This window comes from Anomaloglossus baeobatrachus, chromosome 3 (assembly GCF_048569485.1).
Source record: "Anomaloglossus baeobatrachus isolate aAnoBae1 chromosome 3, aAnoBae1.hap1, whole genome shotgun sequence".
NCBI lineage: Eukaryota > Metazoa > Chordata > Amphibia > Anura > Aromobatidae > Anomaloglossus > Anomaloglossus baeobatrachus.
This window is the reverse complement of record NC_134355.1, coordinates 655,048,026-655,066,792: the sequence shown is the minus strand read 5'-3', so window position 1 is coordinate 655,066,792 and position 18,767 is coordinate 655,048,026. Positions and strand designations below refer to the sequence as shown.

At 46.0% G+C, this 18,767-nt stretch overlaps 1 protein-coding gene across 1 annotated transcript in view; it reads right to left on the bottom strand.

Moving 5' to 3' along the window:
- LOC142297384 (adhesion G-protein coupled receptor F3-like) overlaps nt 1-16,553 on the bottom strand; it is a 54,028-nt gene extending 37,475 nt beyond the window's left edge. Inside the window, exons 1-6 of the mRNA XM_075341610.1 lie at nt 16,508-16,553; nt 10,209-10,388; nt 5,276-5,379; nt 2,821-2,879; nt 2,602-2,732; nt 601-828 (exon numbers count right to left, since the gene is read on the bottom strand). Coding sequence (XP_075197725.1) covers nt 601-828; nt 2,602-2,732; nt 2,821-2,879; nt 5,276-5,379; nt 10,209-10,388; nt 16,508-16,538 — 733 coding nt within the window. The 5' untranslated portion in view covers nt 16,539-16,553. The remainder of the gene's footprint in view (nt 1-600; nt 829-2,601; nt 2,733-2,820; nt 2,880-5,275; nt 5,380-10,208; nt 10,389-16,507) is intronic.
- Between the last annotated feature and the right edge of the window lie 2,214 nt (nt 16,554-18,767).

Sequence of the window (18,767 nt, the reverse complement as noted above, 5' to 3'; positions counted from 1 at the left end):
ATGAGAGGGTAGAAAAGTTGGGCTTGTTTAGCTTACAAAAAAGACTGTAGAGGATATATAATTTATAAGTATAAGTACATGTGTGGTCAATACAAAGGACTGGCACATGACTTATTCCTTCCAAGTACCATACACAGGATCAGGGGACATTCATTACATATGGAGGAAAAGCGATTCCGATGGCTAAATAGGAAAGGGTTCTTTACAGTTAGAGCAGTCAGACTGTGGAATGCCGACCATAAGAGGTAGTAATGCCAAACACTATATCAGCAGTTGGAAATGGTATGTAAGCATTTCTCAAATGTCATTGCAGGTTATAAATAATCTAGTGATAGACAGTCTATAACTGGTAGAGAAAGGTTGATGATGGACCTATGCCTTTTTTCGGCCTATGTAACTCAGCTAGTCCTAAGAATCTTGCTGAACTATATTTGTATGTTCAGGTCTATATGGCTAACCAGATGCTTTTTACATAATTAATATGAATATTTAGCAGATCTAAAATGTCTCAAAGTCCTCAACAATCCTTTAGTATTCACAGGAACTAATAAACTAGACTGTTATTTGGATCAGGAGTGAAAATGCAGAGCAGCCACTGACCTTCCCACATTACATCCGCCTTATTAATGATGAGGACAGAGATGGTCTTATCTAACTGGTCCTGCATTGTGATGTTCACGTTCTTCCCACCACTATATATCATATTGGTGATGTTATTGATGGTCACAAACCAGTTTACATTACTAATTGATTCATTAATCTGACAGGTCAGTTGTATGGGGTCCCAGTATTTCACTTCCAGGTAACTAGAGTCCATATATGACACTCCTGTAGAAAAAAGAATGTGAGAAGTCTTAGCATAGGTTTATTCTCGTACATAAGGAGCAGTATTATAGTAGTTATATTCTTGTATATAAGGGGCAGTATTATAGTAGTTATATTCTTGTACATAGGGGCAGTATTATAGTAGTTATATTCTTGTACATAGGGGCAGTATTATAGTAGTTATATTCTTGTACATAGGGGCATTATAGTAGTTATATTCTTGTACATAGGAGCAGTATTATAGTAGTTATATTCTTGTACATAGGGGCAGTATTATAGTAGTTATATTCTTGTACATAGGGAGCAGTATTATAGTAGTTATATTCTTGTACATAGGAGCAGTATTATAGTAGTTATATTCTTGTACATAGGAGCAGTATTATAGTAGTTATATTCTTATACATAGGTGCAGTATTATAGTTGTTATATTCTTGTACATAGGGGCGGTATTATAGTAGTTATATTCTTGTACATAGGTGCAGTATTATAGTTGTTATATTCTTGTACATAGGGGCAGTATTATAGTAGTTATATTCTTGTACATAGAGAGCAGTATTATAGCAGTTATATTTTTGTACATAGGGAGCAGTATTATAGTAGTTATATTCTTGTACATAGAGGGCAGTATTATAGTAGTTATATTCTTGTACTATGGGGGTCAGTATTATAGTAGTTATATTCCTGTACATAGTGGCATTATTATATTAGTTATATTCTTGTACATAGGAGCAGTATTATAGTATTTATATTCTTGTACATAGGGGGCAGTATTATAGTAGTTATATTCTTGTACATAGTGGCATTATTATATTAGTTATATTCTTGTACATAGGAGCAGTATTATAGTATTTATATTCTTGTACATAGGGGGCAGTATTATAGTAGTTATATTCTTGTACATAGGGGGCAGTATTATAGTAGTTATATTCTTGTACATAGGGGGCAGTATTATAGCAGTTATATTTTTGTACATAGGGAGCAGTATTATAGTAGTTATATTCTTGTACATAGGGGGTAGTATTATAATAGTTATATTCTTGTACATAGGGGGCAGTATTATAGTAGTTATATTCTTGTACATAGGAGCAGTATTATAGTAGTTATATTCTTGTACATAGGAGCAGTATTATAGCAGTTATATTCTTGTACAGAGAGGGCAGTATTATAGTAGTTATATTCTTGTACTATGGGGGTCAGTATTATAGTAGTTATATTCTTGTACATAGTGGCATTATTATATTAGTTATATTCTTGTACATAGGAGCAGTATTATAGTATTTATATTCTTGTACATAGGGGGTAGTATTATAATAGTTATATTCTTGTACATAGGGGGTAGTATTATAATAGTTATATTCTTGTACATAGGGGGCAGTATTATAGTAACTATATTCTTTTACATAGGAGCAGTATTATAGTAGTTATATTCTTGTACATAGGGGCAGTATTATAGTAGTTATATTCTTGCACATAGCAGCAGTATTTTAGTAGTTATATTCTTCTACATGGGGCAGCATTATAGTAGTTATATTCTTGTACATAGAGAGCAGTATTATAGTAGTTATATTCTTGTACATAGGGGCAGTATTATAGTAGTCATATTTTTGTACATAGGAGCAGTATTATAGTAGTTATATTCTTGTATATAGAGGCAGTATTATAGTAGTTATGTAGATTCTTGTACTAAATGTAATATTACTTTTTGAAGCGCGTCCAGTGAATTTGTTCACAGGAGGTATTGGAGCTTTTCTAGACTCTGTGTTCTGCGTTCATTACCTGCGGTTTTGAGCTGTGATGAAATGACGCCTGGATTTGATTGTTTAACCATAGTGTTGCTTGATGACAACTGAGAAGCTGATAGGGGACCTGAAACCACCATCCTATAGTTGGCAACCACGCTTCCTGGACTTAGAACAGTAGGAATAGACATCTTTAATCAACATCAATTAACTTTTTTTTGGCATTTTTTTGTTATAAGTATTTATTTATTTTTACCTGAAACCAAGCACTGACACATTGAGAGGATTGCAAATCTTTGTATAGGCATTCAGCAGCTGCAAGAAAATCCACAGGCATCATTGAGAAACTAGCATTTGGGTTTTGCTTTTTATTATTTGATTTTTTTTTTAATTTATTTTAATAATAAACAGGAAAGGAGGTGATATTAGAGAGGGGGAAGTAAGATACATAGAATTAGGGAATTAGGAAAGAAATAGGAAGGTTAGTGGGAAGGTGCCAACAAATGCAAGTCTGCCAGTCATAATTACAATTCAATTGCTTTATATACCAGTATGCAAAAGTTAAGTGTAGAATTTAAGGTTACATTTGGATAGGTTGAAGTAATTTCGGATAGTTTGATAAAATAGTTAAAGGAATCTCTCAGCAGGGTTTTGCTATGTAATCTGAAGTCAACATGCTGTAAGGGTTAACACAGAGAATTCAGTAATACCTCTCTTGTCAAGATCTGTGGTGTTGTTTATTTACAATGTATGATTTAGAAGCAGGACCTTATTATTGTTCTGACTAGCTGGTTGTGCCATCAAACACACCCCCTCCTCTGATTGGCACCTCACTGTCAATAAACAATGTTTATAGAGAGCCTGGTGTGGGCGGGGCCAGCATTTTCAACTCTGCTGCATGGCTCAATCTAAAATCTCTGATTGTTTCAGAATAGCTGTACCCAGTAATCTAAGGGATACATCATTGGATTCAGAGTCTCTTTGCCTACATCATGCTGTTCTCAGATGCGGTAGCAATAACCCATTTATAGAGTCCTTTTAAAGTCCAAGTAAAATAATATGACCTCAGCATCCAGTAATATTCAGTTTGTTTTATTATGGCATCACTAATAAACAAACGGCAGCAATGTTTCAACCCCCAGCATAGGCCCTCATGAGACCACTGCAAGTCACTGCCATGGTTATCACACAGTACAATGTATGAGCCGGCCGTGGCTGCTGTCCGTGGCTGGGACACTGAGTCTGGGAACGTCGTGGGACCTCAATATGGGTTACAGGTGACTTGGATTAGGGATTTTACAGGGATATAAATTTGTAAATGAGGGTGTGTTCTGTCTTTATTTCTTCACTAATTTTCTCTTTAACTGTTTTTCAGGTTCGCATTTGTGAATGTCGTGGGACCTCCATATGGATTACAGCAAAGCTTTTTTTTAATTTTAAATAAATTGGTGAACAAGGGCTGTAGTCAGGTGGTGTTTTCTTAAATATTGTATTAAATAAATATTTTTATATTTATATTTATACTTGTTTTTTTTCTATTTTTAACTACTGGCTTAGTAATGGGAGTGTCCGATAAATGCCCACCCATCACTAATACCAGGGCTTGATACCAGCTGTCAATTCACAGCTGGCATCAACCACATATATTACCCAATTTTCTACTGCAGCAGTGCAACGGGAAGAGCCAAGTACAGAGCCAGATCTGGTGCATCTCATAGATGCGCCACTTGTGAGGTGGCTGTGGGCTGCTATTTTTTGGCTGGGAAGGACCAAGTAACCATCACCCTTCCCACCCTAATTATATCAGCCCCCAGTTGTCTGCTTTCCCTTGGCTGGTTTTGAAAAAATGGGGGGACCCTGTGCCGTTATTGTAATTATTTTTTTCAAATAATTAAAAAAAAAAAATCAGTATGGGATCCCTTCTATTTTTAAAAATCAGCCAAGGTACAGCTGACAGGTGAGGATTACAGCCTGCAGCTGCTGCTGTACCTGTGCTGGTTATGAAAATTAGGGGGGAACCCCATGTCATTTTTTTTGTAAATTATTTAATAAATCTAACTATCTCTCTTTTCTCTCTGTTGTATTATATTACTCTATTCTACCTCTCCCTCTATCTCTCACTTATCTATCATTTTTTAACTTTGCACATTTGTGGAACAGGCTATCACGGGAGGTAGGAAGCTCTCCATCAATGGAAATTTTCAAGTGGAATCTGAATAAACATATAGCTGGGATGGTTTAGGAAAACCTGCACTCGCAGGGGGTTGGACCCGATGGCCCTTGAGGTCCCTTCCAATTTTACCATTCTATGATTCTATGATCTTTTACACCAAGAAAACCATTCATTTTAGTATCATCTGTTTTTTCCAGTACGAGTTCCACCGATGTCACACTGATGCCATCCTTGTGAAGTTCGTATTTGACCCTTGCTGCCGGAAAAAAACTGACTTGTCTCCATGAGAATCACCTGGACACGCAGTTGTTTCATATGGGCACACGGTCCATGTGAAAACACAGAGGTGTGAAGCTCTCTAATGACTTTAATTAGAATGCATGTTAAAGTGGCTTCGGTACGTGTGAAAACGGACACCTCACATGGGGAGACAGGGAGGTGTGAAGGAGGCCTTAGTAATACTGAAAGAAGGTTACCTTCACATTTGGGGCTTTTGGACAAACAAGTCCTAGTACCAGGACAAAACAGTGATACTTACGGAAAGAGTTATATTGATTTCCATCTCTTGGTACTTTACCGAGGTTGGGTCTAGGAGATCTGTTGTAAAGGTTTCATTTAGAGTAATTGACCCCTTCATGTAAACTGGAGAAGTAAAAACAAAAATACAATTTAATATTTATGAAAAATGTAAAGAAATGGTGGAAAACTTTTAAAGGTAAATCTGAACCAAATGAACCAGTATATTAGAGGTGGTTGTTTTTTAGGTCGTCTATAAATCTTACTTAGTATATGAACATACAGATATGATCTATATATATATAATTGGCTTATTCTGTCTGTCTGTCTGTCTGTCTGTCTTGCTCCAAAATTGTGTCCTTACGGTGACACAAAGCTGATTGGCCGCTGGGCTCGCCATGGCCCCGCCCCCCACACGGATTGGCCGCTCGCCTCGGCTCCGCCCCCCCACGGATTGGTCGCTCGCCTCGGCCTGGCCCCGCCCTCCGCATGGATTGCCCGCTCGCCTCGGCCCTCCGCACGCATCGCCAGACATAACCTTGCGCTGCTGGGATCGCGACGGAGCCGGTGTACGCTGGTAACCATTATACACATCAGGTAACTAAGGTCCCTTAGTTACCCGATGTGTATCATAGTTACCAGTGTACACCGGCTCCGTCACGATCCCAGCAGCGCCAAACATACCCTTGTGATGCTGGGATCATGACGGAGCCGGTGAACGCTGGTAACCATTATACACATCGGGTAACTAAGGTCCCTTAGTTACCCGATGTGTATCATAGTTACCAGCGTACACCGGATCCCGGTACACATGTGCAGGGAGCCGGCATTATACTCCTCTCCCCCCAGGACTACTCCTCCTATTATAGTCCTCCTATTATACTCCTCTCTGAGTATAATAGGAGAACTATTATAGCATGGGGGATGGAGCACGATGGGGTGCACAGCATGGGGGATGTAGCACGATGGGGGGTGCGCAGCATGGGGGATGTAGCACGATGGGGAGTGCGCAGCATGGGGGATGGAGCACGATGGGGAGTGTGCAGCATGTGGGATGGAGCACGATGGGGGGTGCGCAGCATGGGGGATGGAGCACGATGGGGGGTGCGCAGCATGGGGGATGGAGCACGATGGGGGGTGCGCAACATGGGGAATGGAGCACAATGGGCAGTGCGCAGCATGGAGGATGGAGCACAATGGGGAGTGCACAGCATGGGGGATGGAGCACGATGGGGAGTGCGCAGCATGGGGGATGGTGCACGATGGGGGTGCGCAGCATGGGGGATGGAGCACGATGGGGGGTACGCAGCATGGGGGATGTAGCACGATGGGGAGTGCGCAGCATGGGGGATGGAGCACGATGGGGAGTGCGCAGCATGGGGGATGGCGCACGATGGGGGGGTGCGCAGCATCGGGGATGGAGCACGATGGGGAGTGCGCAGCATGGGGGATGGAGCACGATGGGGGGTGCGCAGCATCGGGGATGGAGCACGATGGGGAATGCGCAGCATAGGGGATGGAGCACGATGGGGGTTGGGCAGCATGGGGGATGGAGCACGATGGGGGGTGCGCAGCATGGGGGATGGGGCACGATGGGGGGTGCACAGCATGGGGGATGGAGCACGATGGGAGGTGCACACCTCCCCCCAACACACACACACACAACACACCACACACACACTGGGAACCTCAAACACCGCCCTACACAGACACCCACACACACAGACAACGCCGCACACACACAACACCCAACACACAAACACCGCGGCATACATAAATATACGCACATACCGCACAACACACACATTGCACAAAACATACCTCCCCCCAAAACACACACACACACCCCACACCCACACAAACCGCGCAACACACACACACAACGCTACAGACACACAGCACTCCACAAACAACGCAACACACGCAACACACATACAACACCGCTCTCACCCCCCGCCACACCCAGACAACACCCAGAACATGTACAGCGCCCTACACAAACACTTGGTGACTACACACAACAACATCTATATATATATATAACAAAAATCATACATGAACTACACAATATGTAAATTCTAGAATACCCGATGCGTAGAATCGGGCCATCTTCTAGTATAATATAAGAGGTCAAAATAGTTACAAATGGAGATCCGAATGGTGCAATAAAGTTATTATATAGAATAATTAATGACCCATAAGAATGGGAATGAGAAAGGTAAAAATGTACAGTGACATATGATTCAAGCCACTAGTCAGGAAAAATGCACCCGACGCGCGTTTTGCATATTACTTCCTCAGGGGAACATTATCATATATGTAAACTTTCAAACAAGTCTACTATTTTTTCCTATTTTATTTTCTCATTTTACAACTTTTTCAGGGCCTCTAATTTTTTTTTTTGTTGGTGGTCCAATCTTTTAATTGCATATCCTTTAATCTCTTACCGACATCCACTGTACTGTACATGCAAGCAGGTAGTGGGTGTGAGCTCGCTCCACACCCAGCAGGTAATAGTTGTGACACAGCTAGGAGCTATCACCAACAATCCTTTTGCCATTTGCAACTATTAACCTGTTAAATGCCGCTATCAAACTCTGACAGCAGTGGACCGGCATGGGGGCGCAACATGCTATGTACTCATTAACGTGCCTGTGATATGATCATGGGGCGCTGATGGGCTGCTGTAAAAGCTGGGGGTCTACTGAAGACCTCTGGGCTTGTCATTTCATAGCTCCCTTGAGACCTGCCTAGGATTCAAAGGAGACCATGAATTTTACTATGTGTAGAAATACTGTGGTATTTCCGCACTCCGGCACTTATAAATGGTGGTAGAAGGTGTAAGGGGATTAAAGCAAGCACGCTATATATACCGAGGCACTGCCGCAGCTGTAGTTTCTTCCGGGTCCCTCATTTTACTTCCGGTGCCATTCATTCTTGCTCATCCGTATTCACTGCTTTCCCCGCCCACCAGCAGTCCTGGCGTCTGTGATTGGTTGTAGTCAGATGTGTTGCCAGCCTGTGTGACAGTGTCTGACTGCTTGCAAACACAAAACCTCTCTGTGGGCCCCTGTCATTGTATAAAAATAAGTAAATTGGCGTATGGTCTCCCCATATTATGATACCAAGCTCAGATTTGAAACTTCACGGATCCGGACTTTTACAGTCCGGGTCCACCCATCACTACTCATCAACTGACCCCCGGCTGTCATGACAACCCATTAGCGCCCCATGATCATGTCGCAGGGTCGCTGATGGCAGCAGGGAATGATGCATTCCCCACAGGCCGGCGTTAAATCCCACTGCCAGAGATTGACGGTAGGAATTAATTAGTTAACAGGAGCGTGTGGATCACCGATCCACCCACACCTGTTAGAGGCACGAGTCGGCTGATGAGACATCTGCAGGGAAACATGGGCTCACCACACGAGCCTGCGTATGTACTGATATGTCCAAGGTCATGACGGGGTGTAAAAAAACAAAAACTAATCTTGTTCTTACCCTCCCTGGAATCAGCGCTTTGTCTCCATGGCTGCTCGCAGTGTCTGTTAGGCCACAGATTTTTTTACCTTAGTATTTCTAAGCCAAAACCAGGAGTGGTAAAAAATACAGCAGTGGTGCCCATGTTTCTTTTATACTTTTCCTCTGATCGTTCCACTCCTGGTTTTAGCTACAAACACTGAGGTAAAGAACATAGGTTTCTTTAAACCAACTACAGCCCAAATTGGAAAACCCCTTTACTTCAAAAAGAAGACAATTAAATTTTTTCAATTTTTTTTTTTTACATAGAAAATGAAGGGAATCATTCAAAACTACAGCTTCTCCTGCACAAAAAAAACAACATGGCCTCATGCGGCTATGTCTACTGAAAACGAAAAGAAGTATTTTGGAGAACGGGAAGGATAGAAGGTAAAATACAGAAATGTGAAATGGCTTGGTCCTTAAGGCGGGCTTTGCACGTTGCGAAATCGCAAGCCGATGCTGCGATGTCGCACGCAATAGTCACCGCCCCCGTCGCAGGTACGATATCTGTGATAGCTGGCGTAGCGAACATTATCGCTACGCCAGCTTCACACGCACTCACCCGCCCTGCGACCGTCGCTCTGGCCGTCGCCCTGCCTCCTTCCTAAGGGGGCGGGTCGTGCGGCGTCATAGCGACGTCACACGGCAGGCGACCAATAGCGGCGGAGGGGCGGAGATGAGCAGGATGTAAACATCCTGCCCACCTCCTTCCTTCCGCATATCCTACGGAAGCCGCGGTGACGCGGGTAGGAGATGTTCCTCGCTCCTGCGGCTTCACACACAGCGATGTGTGCTGCCGCAGGAGCGAGGAACCACATCGGACCGTCGCGTCAGCATAATTATGGATTACGCCGACGCTGCACAGATGATACGATTACGACGATTTTGCGCTCGTAAATCGTATCATCTAGGCTTTACACACTACGATGTCGCATGCGATGCTGGATGTGCGTCACTTTCAATTTGACCCCACCGACATCGCACCTGCGATGTCGTAGTGTGCAAAGCCGCCCTAAGGGTTTATACCTAGCTAAATGCCAGCTTATCTTTCACAAACAATTAACCCTTTAGGTAAGAAGTATGCTTCTTTTTATCTGTAATAGATGAGTTCCGAGCACCACTCTGTGCGCACTTGGTGCAACCCTCCACAAGGTTGTAGCAATACAGAGAATTCCAGGAACCCGGGCACCAGACGTCCTCCTATTAGTAATGTTTTTGGTAGAGAAAAATCATAACGTTTCGGCAGCGCAGGGCCTTTATCAAGCCATATCTCTCTTTTTCTATGGCTTGATAAAGGCCTTGCATGGCCGAAATATTGTGAATTTTCTACACTAATAAAATTACAAAAAGGAGGACATCTGGTGCTCTGTGTCCTGGATTTCTCTATTGTTCTTTTTATGTCCCGATGGTAGCCGTACAGTATACTGACTTACCTCTGTAATCAGATATGTTTCGAGGAATCTCACAGTAGGGAATATTGTCGTCCGGGATAATCAGGCAGGAACAAAAAGAGGAGGAATTGCTGCATGGACGATAGGTGTAGCACACAGCGATGTTCCATATGTATCCGGTCTTACAGGCGCACATCTTCCCTGTATCCGTCACATTACACTCTAGAACAAGAGACAGTCATATTGGAGAATTCCTTTCCGACATTGTATTACAGACCCCTTCACATTGTATCTTCACTTCATTAAAAGTAGCTAAAATCCATCTTGGTCCAAAACAAGACGTACCGCCAACTCAGGAAGGTATCAGGTTACAGCTACTTATTAAATTCTATAGAGGGTGAGGAGTGATGAGTGACAACTACCATGTTTGGGCGCTAAGTACTCGTAACTAGTGATGAGCGGGCACTACCATGCTCGGGAGCTCAGTACTCGTAACTAGTAATGAGTGGGCAATACCATGCTCGGGTGCTCAGTACTGGTAACTAGTGATGAGCGGGCACTACCATGCTCAGGTGCTCAGTACTCGTAACTAGTGATGAGCGGGCACTACCATGCTCAGGTGCTCGGTACTCGTAACTAGTGATGAGCGGGCACTACCATGCTCGGGTGCTCGGTACTTGTAACTAGTGATGAGCGGGCACTACCATGCTCAGGTGCTCAGTACTCGTAACTAGTGATGAGCGGGCACTACCATGCTCAGGTGCTCGGTACTCGTAACTAGTGATGAGCGGGCACTACCATGCTCGGGTGCTCGGTACTTGTAACTAGTGATGAGCGGGCACTACCATGCTCGGGTGCTCAGTACTTGTAACTAGTGATGAGCGGGCACTACCATGCTCGGGTGCTCAGTACTGGTAACTAGTGATGAGCGGGCACTACCATGCTCGGGAGCTCAGTACTCGTAACTAGTGATGAGCAGGCACTACCATGCTCGGGTGCTCAGTACTGGTAACTAGTGATGAGCGGGCACTACCATGCTCAGGTGCTCAGTACTCGTAACTACGGTAGTGATGAGCGGGCACTACCATGCTCAGGTGCTCGGTACTCGTAACTAGTGATGAGCGGGCACTACCATGCTCGGGTGCTCAGTACTCGTAACTAGTGATGAGCGGGCACTACCATGCTCGGGAGCTCAGTACTCGTAACTAGTGATGAGCGGGCACTACCATGCTCGGGAGCTCAGTACTCGTAACTAGTGATGAGCGGGCACTACCATGCAATCCCTCCACATTGTATAGCTGAAATCCATCTTGGTCCAAAGCAAGACATACTGCCAGCTCACTAAAGTATCAGGTTACAGCTGCTTATTAAACTCTATGAAGGGTGAGGAGTAAAGAGTAGTGATGAGCGAGCACTACCATGCTCGGGTGCTCTGTACTCATACCTAATAATGAGCAGGCACTACCATTCTTGGGATCTTGGTACTCATACCTAGTGATGAGTGAGCACTACCATGCTCACATGCTCGGCACTCGTAGCATGGTAGTGCCCGCTCATCACTAGTTACGAGTACTGAGCATCCGAGCATGGTAGTGCTCGCTCATCACTAGTTACGTGTACTGAGCACCCGAGCATGGTAGTGCCCGCTCATCACTAGTTACAAGTACAGAGCACCCGAGCTTGGTAGTGCTCACTCATAACTAGTTACGAGTACTGAGCATCCGAGCATGGTAGTGCCCGCTCATCACTAGTTACGTGTACTGAGCACCTGAGCATGGTAGTGCCCGCTCATCACTAGTTACGAGTACTGAGCATCCGAGCATGATAGTGCCCGCTCATCACTAGTTACGAGTACTGAGCATCCGAGCATGGTAGTGCCCACTCATCACTAGTTACAGGTACTGAGCACCCGAGCATGGTAGTGCCCGCTCATCACTAGTTACTAGTACTGAGCACCCGAGCATGGTAGTGCCCGCTCATCACTAGTTACTAGTACTGAGCACCCGAGCATGGTAGTGCTCACTCATCACTAGTTACGAGTACTGAGCATCCGAGCATGGTAGTGCCCGCTCATCACTAGTTACAAGTACAGAGCACCCGAGCTTGGTAGTGCTCACTCATCACTAGTTACGAGTGCTGAGCACCCGAGCCTGGTAGTGCCCGCTCATCACTAGTTACGAGTACTGAGCATCCGAGCATGGTAGTGCCCGCTCATCACTAGTTACGAGTACAGAGCTCCCGAGCATGGTAGTGCTCACTCATCACTAGTTACGAGTGCTGAGCACCCGAGCATGGTAGTGCCCGCTCATCACTAGTTACGAGTACAGAGCTCCCGAGCATGGTAGTGCCCGCTCATCACTAGTTACGAGTACAGAGCACCTGAGCATGGTAGTGCCTGCTCATCACTAGTTACGAGTACAGAGCACCTGAGCATGGTAGTGCCCGCTCATCACTAGTTACGAGTACAGAGCTCCCGAGCATGGTAGTGCCCGCTCATCACTAGTTACGAGTACAGAGCTCCCGAGCATGGTAGTGCCCGCTCATCACTAGTTACGAGTACAGAGCACCTGAGCATGGTAGTGCCTGCTCATCACTAGTTACGAGTACAGAGCACCTGAGCATGGTAGTGCCCGCTCATCGCTAGTTACAAATACTGAGCACATGAGTATGGTAGTGCCCGCTCATCACTAGTTACGAGTACAGAGCTCCCGAGCATGGTAGTGCTCACTCATCACTAGTTACAAGTGCTGAGCACCCGAGCCTGGTAGTGCCTGCTCATCACTAGTTACGAGTACAGAGCACCCGAGCATGGTAGTGCCCGCTCATCACTAGTTACGAGTACAGAGCACCTGAGCATGGTAGTGCCCGCTCATCGCTAGTTACAAATACTGAGCACATGAGTATGGTAGTGCCCGCTCATCACTAGTTACAAATACTGAGCACATGAGTATGGTAGTGCCCGCTCATCACTAGTTACAAATACTGAGCACATGAGTATGGTAATGCTCGCTCATCACTAGTTACGAGTACTGAGCACCCGAGCATGGTAGTGCCCGCTCATCACTAGTTACGAGTACCGAGCACCTGAGCATGGTAGTGCCCGCTCATCACTAGTTACAAGTACAGAGCACCTGAGCATGGTAGTGCCCGCTCATCACTAGTTACGAGTACAGAGCACCTGAGCATGGTAGTGCCCGCTCATCACTAGTTACGAGTACCGAGCACCTGAGCATGGTAGTGCCCGCTCATCACTAGTTACGAGTACCGAGCACCTGAGCATGGTAGTGCCCGCTCATCGCTAGTTACAAGTACTGAGCACATGAGCATGGTAGTGCCCGCTCATCGCTAGTTACAAGTACTGAGCACATGAGCATGGTAGTGCCCGCTCATCACTAGTTACAAGTACAGAGCACCCGAGCATGGTAGTGTCCGCTCATCACTAGTTACGAGTACTGAGCACCCGAGCATGGTAGTGCCCGCTCATCACTAGTTACGAGTACAGAGCACCCGAGCATGGTAGTGCCCGCTCATCACTAGTTACGAGTACTGAGCACCCGAGCCTGGTAGTGCCTGCTCATCACTAGTTACGAGTACAGAGCACCCGAGCATGGTAGTGCCCGCTCATCACTAGTTACGAGTACAGAGCACCTGAGCATGGTAGTGCCCGCTCATCGCTAGTTACAAATACTGAGCACATGAGTATGGTAGTGCCCGCTCATCACTAGTTACAAATACTGAGCACATGAGTATGGTAGTGCTCGCTCATCACTAGTTACGAGTACTGAGCACCCGAGCATGGTAGTGCCCGCTCATCACTAGTTACGAGTACCGAGCACCTGAGCATGGTAGTGCCCGCTCATCACTAGTTACCAGTACTGAGCACCTGAGCATGGTAGTGCTCGCTCATCACTAGTTACCAGTACTGAGCACCCGAGCATGGTAGTGTCCGCTCATCACTAATACTCACAAATTCATGCTCCTGTCTCGCGCAATTATAAGAAGGCACAATAAGTGTATATGTAATACACTTACAAACGTGGCTGTGTGTAGGTAATGTGACTATATACGGTGCCTTGAAAAAGTATTCATACCCAGTCAACTTTTCTGCATTTTTTTCATATTACCCCAACAAACAAATGTATTTTTAATGGATTTTACTAACACGAAGTGGTATTTTTGAAATTGTAAAGTAAATGATATATGGTTTTCTAATTATTTAAAAAATGTAATTCTGAAAATTGTGAAGTGCAAAATGTGAATATCTCGCTGGCTGATACTTCAGCAGTGCGTGACATCACACTGGTTATTGTTTATTTAGTGGTCCTCACAAATTGAAATGCAGAGTGTTCTGATTCCCGGGTATCTGTGGATCTCAAGACATTAAACTTGAAGTTTATCCTCTGAGGATCGATCTGTTTATCTTTAAGAATAACTTAGCTAGAGGAAAATATCAGAGAAATGTTTTCCCTCCACTGATTTGGCACAAAAAATGCAGCAGAAACCGAATATACAGCCCTGGACGGGAGAACAGGAATCCCTCGTGTCTATATGAACTACAGACATGGAATTAGCTGTAATTTTCAGTTGTCGCTGAGCTAGTGGGAGAAGACTTCACACTAGCTCAGAGACAACAGAAAATTGAAGCTAGGGCCTGCAAATGGGAAAAATGATGAAAAATACACATCATATGGACCAGAAAAACACACAAAAGCTTATTCTGAAAAGTTACCCAAAAAGATAGGTACTCTTTATATCAGAAAGTTAACAATTCTTCATGTGCCTTTGATGCTTGCCTCATTGTAGTAACCTTCTTTCAGATTAAAGCTGATTTATATGGGTATGAAATAACAAATTGCTATTGACCAACTTATCATTGCAGGTAAGGCTGCTTTCACACATCCGGTTTTTGCTGAGCGGCACAATACGGCGCTTTGCAGAAAAAACGCAACCTTTTTTTTTTTTACGCCGGTTGCGTTTTTTTCCGCATAGACTTACATTAGCACCGTATTGTGCCGCATGGCCTTGTGTTGCGTCCGGTTTTTGCCGGATGCGGCATATTTAGCCCATGCAGCAGCCGGATGGAACGTTGCCTGGCACGTTTTTTGTGCGGCGAAAAAAACGCATTGCACGGGATCCGGCGCGATGCGGCACGATTTACAATGCAAGCCAATGGACGCCGGATGCGGTGTCCTGCGGCAAAAACCGCATCCGGCCGCCGGATACGATTTTTTGAACTGCGCATGCTTAGTATCAAGCCGCATCCATCAAAAAACGGACGGACCGCATGGAAAAACATGCAACGGATCAGTTTTTTTCACCGTATCCGTTGCATAGGTTTTTGAGCCGGATCGAGCCGCACTGCAAAAACCGGATGTGTGAAAGCAGCCTAACCAGCCCAGACGGAACAAAATATCTACAAGTGGTGCAGTACCTACGATAACGTAAAGCCCATGTGACCCTTGTGGGAGGAACCATGAAATAAAGGAGAAGCTGTAGAAGATAAGGCCACATAACAGGTAATGAGGGAAGAGGAGGTCATGGGGGGTGCAGCGTCTGACAGAAGGGTGCAGGGTGTGACTGAGGTACAAGGTGTGACAGATGGGTGCAGGATGTGAAAGATGGGTGCAGGGTGTCACAGAGGGGTGCAGGGTGTGATAGAGGGGTGCAGGGTGTGATAGAGGGGCGCAGGATGTGACAGATGGGTGCAGGGTCTGACAGAGGAGTGCAGGGTGTGACTGAGGTGCAGGGTGTAACAGATGGGTGCAGGGTGGGTGCAGGGTGTCACAGAGGGGTGCAGGGTGTGATAGAGGGGTGCAGGGTGTGATAGAGGGGCGCAGGATGTGACAGATGGGTGCAGGGTCTGACAGAGGAGTGCAGGATGTGACAGATGGGTGCAGGGTCTGACAAAGGAGCGCAGGGTGTGACAGAGGTGCAGGGTGTAACAGATGGGTGCAGGGTGTGACAGGTGGGTGCAGGGTGTCACAGAGGGGTGCAGGGTGTGATAGAGGGGTGCAGGGTGTGATAGAGGGGTGCAGGGTGTGACAAATGGGTGCAGGGTGTGACAGATGGCTGCAGGGTGTGACAGGAGGGTGTAGGGTGTGATGCGGGGTGCAGCCTGTGACAGATGGGTGCAGGCTGTGACAGAGGGGTGCAGGGTGTGATAGAGGGGTGCAGGGTGTGACAGATGGGTGCAGGCTGTGACAGAGGGGTGCAGGCTGTGTAGGAAAGAGGGTTACAGAGGGGTAAACATGGTTACCTGGTTAAGGGCCCATTCAGAAATGTTCGCCGCCTTGAGTCAAACACCTAGCTACGCCGCTGCAGATAACGTATAAAAGTTTTACCTGTAGTGATCGTGATCTGTGCCAGGGTCATGCTTAAAGTAGAATTGAAATAGATGGTGTATGGTACAGCTAATGGGCTTATAAAATAAGCTTCAGCTGCAGCACTGGCGTATCCTTCCAGGGTGAGGTCCGTGTAATACACATACTGATATACACTCTGTAGAGCTGCAACAAACAGAAGTGGAATATTATATCCAACTCTTTATTAAAGAGTAATTCCCTTTATTTCCTTCTTCATAGATAGATATTTAGATATTTTTGATTGGTACTTTTGCAATTTACTGCTTATTATAATTTGCAGCTGTTTCTGAGATATCAATACTTTTTTCTTTTGTTTACAACTGGTTGCCTAGGAGACCGACCACCGCTACTATCTAGCTTGTAAGCACTGCGCTGAAGATGCCTGGGATTAGGAGGTCACGATAGAAATGTACTTGCAAGCACTATGCATTTTCTGCTGGCTAGCAGCGGTGGTCAGTCCCCAAGGCAATAATCAGTAAAGTAAAAACATTTAAGAAAAATCTTAATATCTGAAAATTTTAATATGCCGTAAATTGCAAAACTACGTCTTTTTACAAGCTCTATCCGACTATACTCATTGGTGAAGATAAGAGCAACGCTTCAAGTCTACCAGAGCAAAAATGTCTGTTTGTTGCTATCATCCCGCTATTGTAATTTAGATATCCATATGGCGGTACTTACAGGACACCGCCCTCGGAACTCTTTCTTTACCAAACTCTCTCTCCTGTTCGAAAAGAAAACATAAGGATTAATAGCAGCCATTTTTTAGTGCCGCAGTCTATTGTGGGTCACTACAAAATTCAGTTTAGGTTACATGTGTAGCACCCCTGAGCCACTCAGGGCACTACAAGGAACTGCATCCTCTTGGTGATGCAGGACCTACCCCCTGGGACCCGGAACACCAGTGCCGATACCACCAAAGGACAACCAAAATCCTAGTTCTACACACCACACCAGGCATAGAGGGTTAACCATGAAAGGGGATGTTCGCCTAGAGGTAGGAACGAGTCCCGGGATTAGCCAGCCTGGTGGCAGGGGACAATGAGTCGGTGGCACACAGTGAGGTGTGTGGACCTGCCTGAGCTGGGTCTGTGCAACAGTGACCCGGGGGCACGGGAGAGAGGTCGCCAGGGCAGGTACAAACAGATACCACTGGGACCAGAGCACGCACGGGGCACAGGGCCCTAGATCAGGCGCCAGTTGTACACGGCTTGATAATCACCTGCACGGTGAGGACACCTTCATGGACTTCACCGAACCAAATAATCTAGTGGCATCAGCAGTAAACTAGGAATGGGGTTTGGACACTTACCTCCCCACAGGGTCCGCACTGCCCGCCGTATGTAAAAGAAGACTGCAACCCCCAAAAGGGACAGTCGAGCCCCAAACACTCCACGCTACCGGTTCCCAACCAACAGAGAGTGACGGGGACAGCGCAACGTGGGTCGCTACATTGGCACTGATACTCCAAGGGACCTGAACCAGCAATCCAAGGGCCTGAGTGAGTAGAGACTGTTCAAGACAAACTTGTGTGATCTCCGTTATTGCCCTTCCCATCTCTCAGGCACGGCTCTACTTGCAGAGGGCCTAACATCATTGCTGCTACCACCACCAGCTCTGTGAGTACCCACATTCAGCAGTGGCGGTTCTACACCTTTAACCGTAACCCGCAGGTGGCGTCATGGACACTAACTTTCACCCCTACTGTAAATACCCCCTTTTTACAAATGAAGCACCAGGGCATGGGACCGGGCAACGACCACCAGAGTGACATCCCCATTTGCAACCGCCCGGGACCGAGTACACCCTTCCCTGGGCGCGACACATGTGTGACGCCCTGGACTAGCCAGGTAGTCACAGACAGGCCCTTGCACAAACACCCGTCCCCTAACAAGGTAACAGCAGCCAACCTAAAAACCCTGAGTCACCCCTCTCAGGTCTTGACGTTCACACCAGGGGGCGGAGCCAGGCAGTTGGCCATGCCCACCGAGGAGTTCGGATAGCCTGAGGCGGGAAAAACACAAGAGACCCGTTAGGAGGGAGAGGAGAGTGGAGTAGTTGGAGAGGAGTTAAGAGTAAACGTCTGTCAGGGATCTGGGTCATAGCCTGGATACCCTGTGGCCAGGAGGCAGACGGTGGTTGCCGCCTGCAGGAGCCAGGAAGACGGCTGGTGAAACCGTAAGGGACCGGGACAGGGTAGTGGCCCGCCGGTACCGAACCGGGGAACCAACTGGAAACC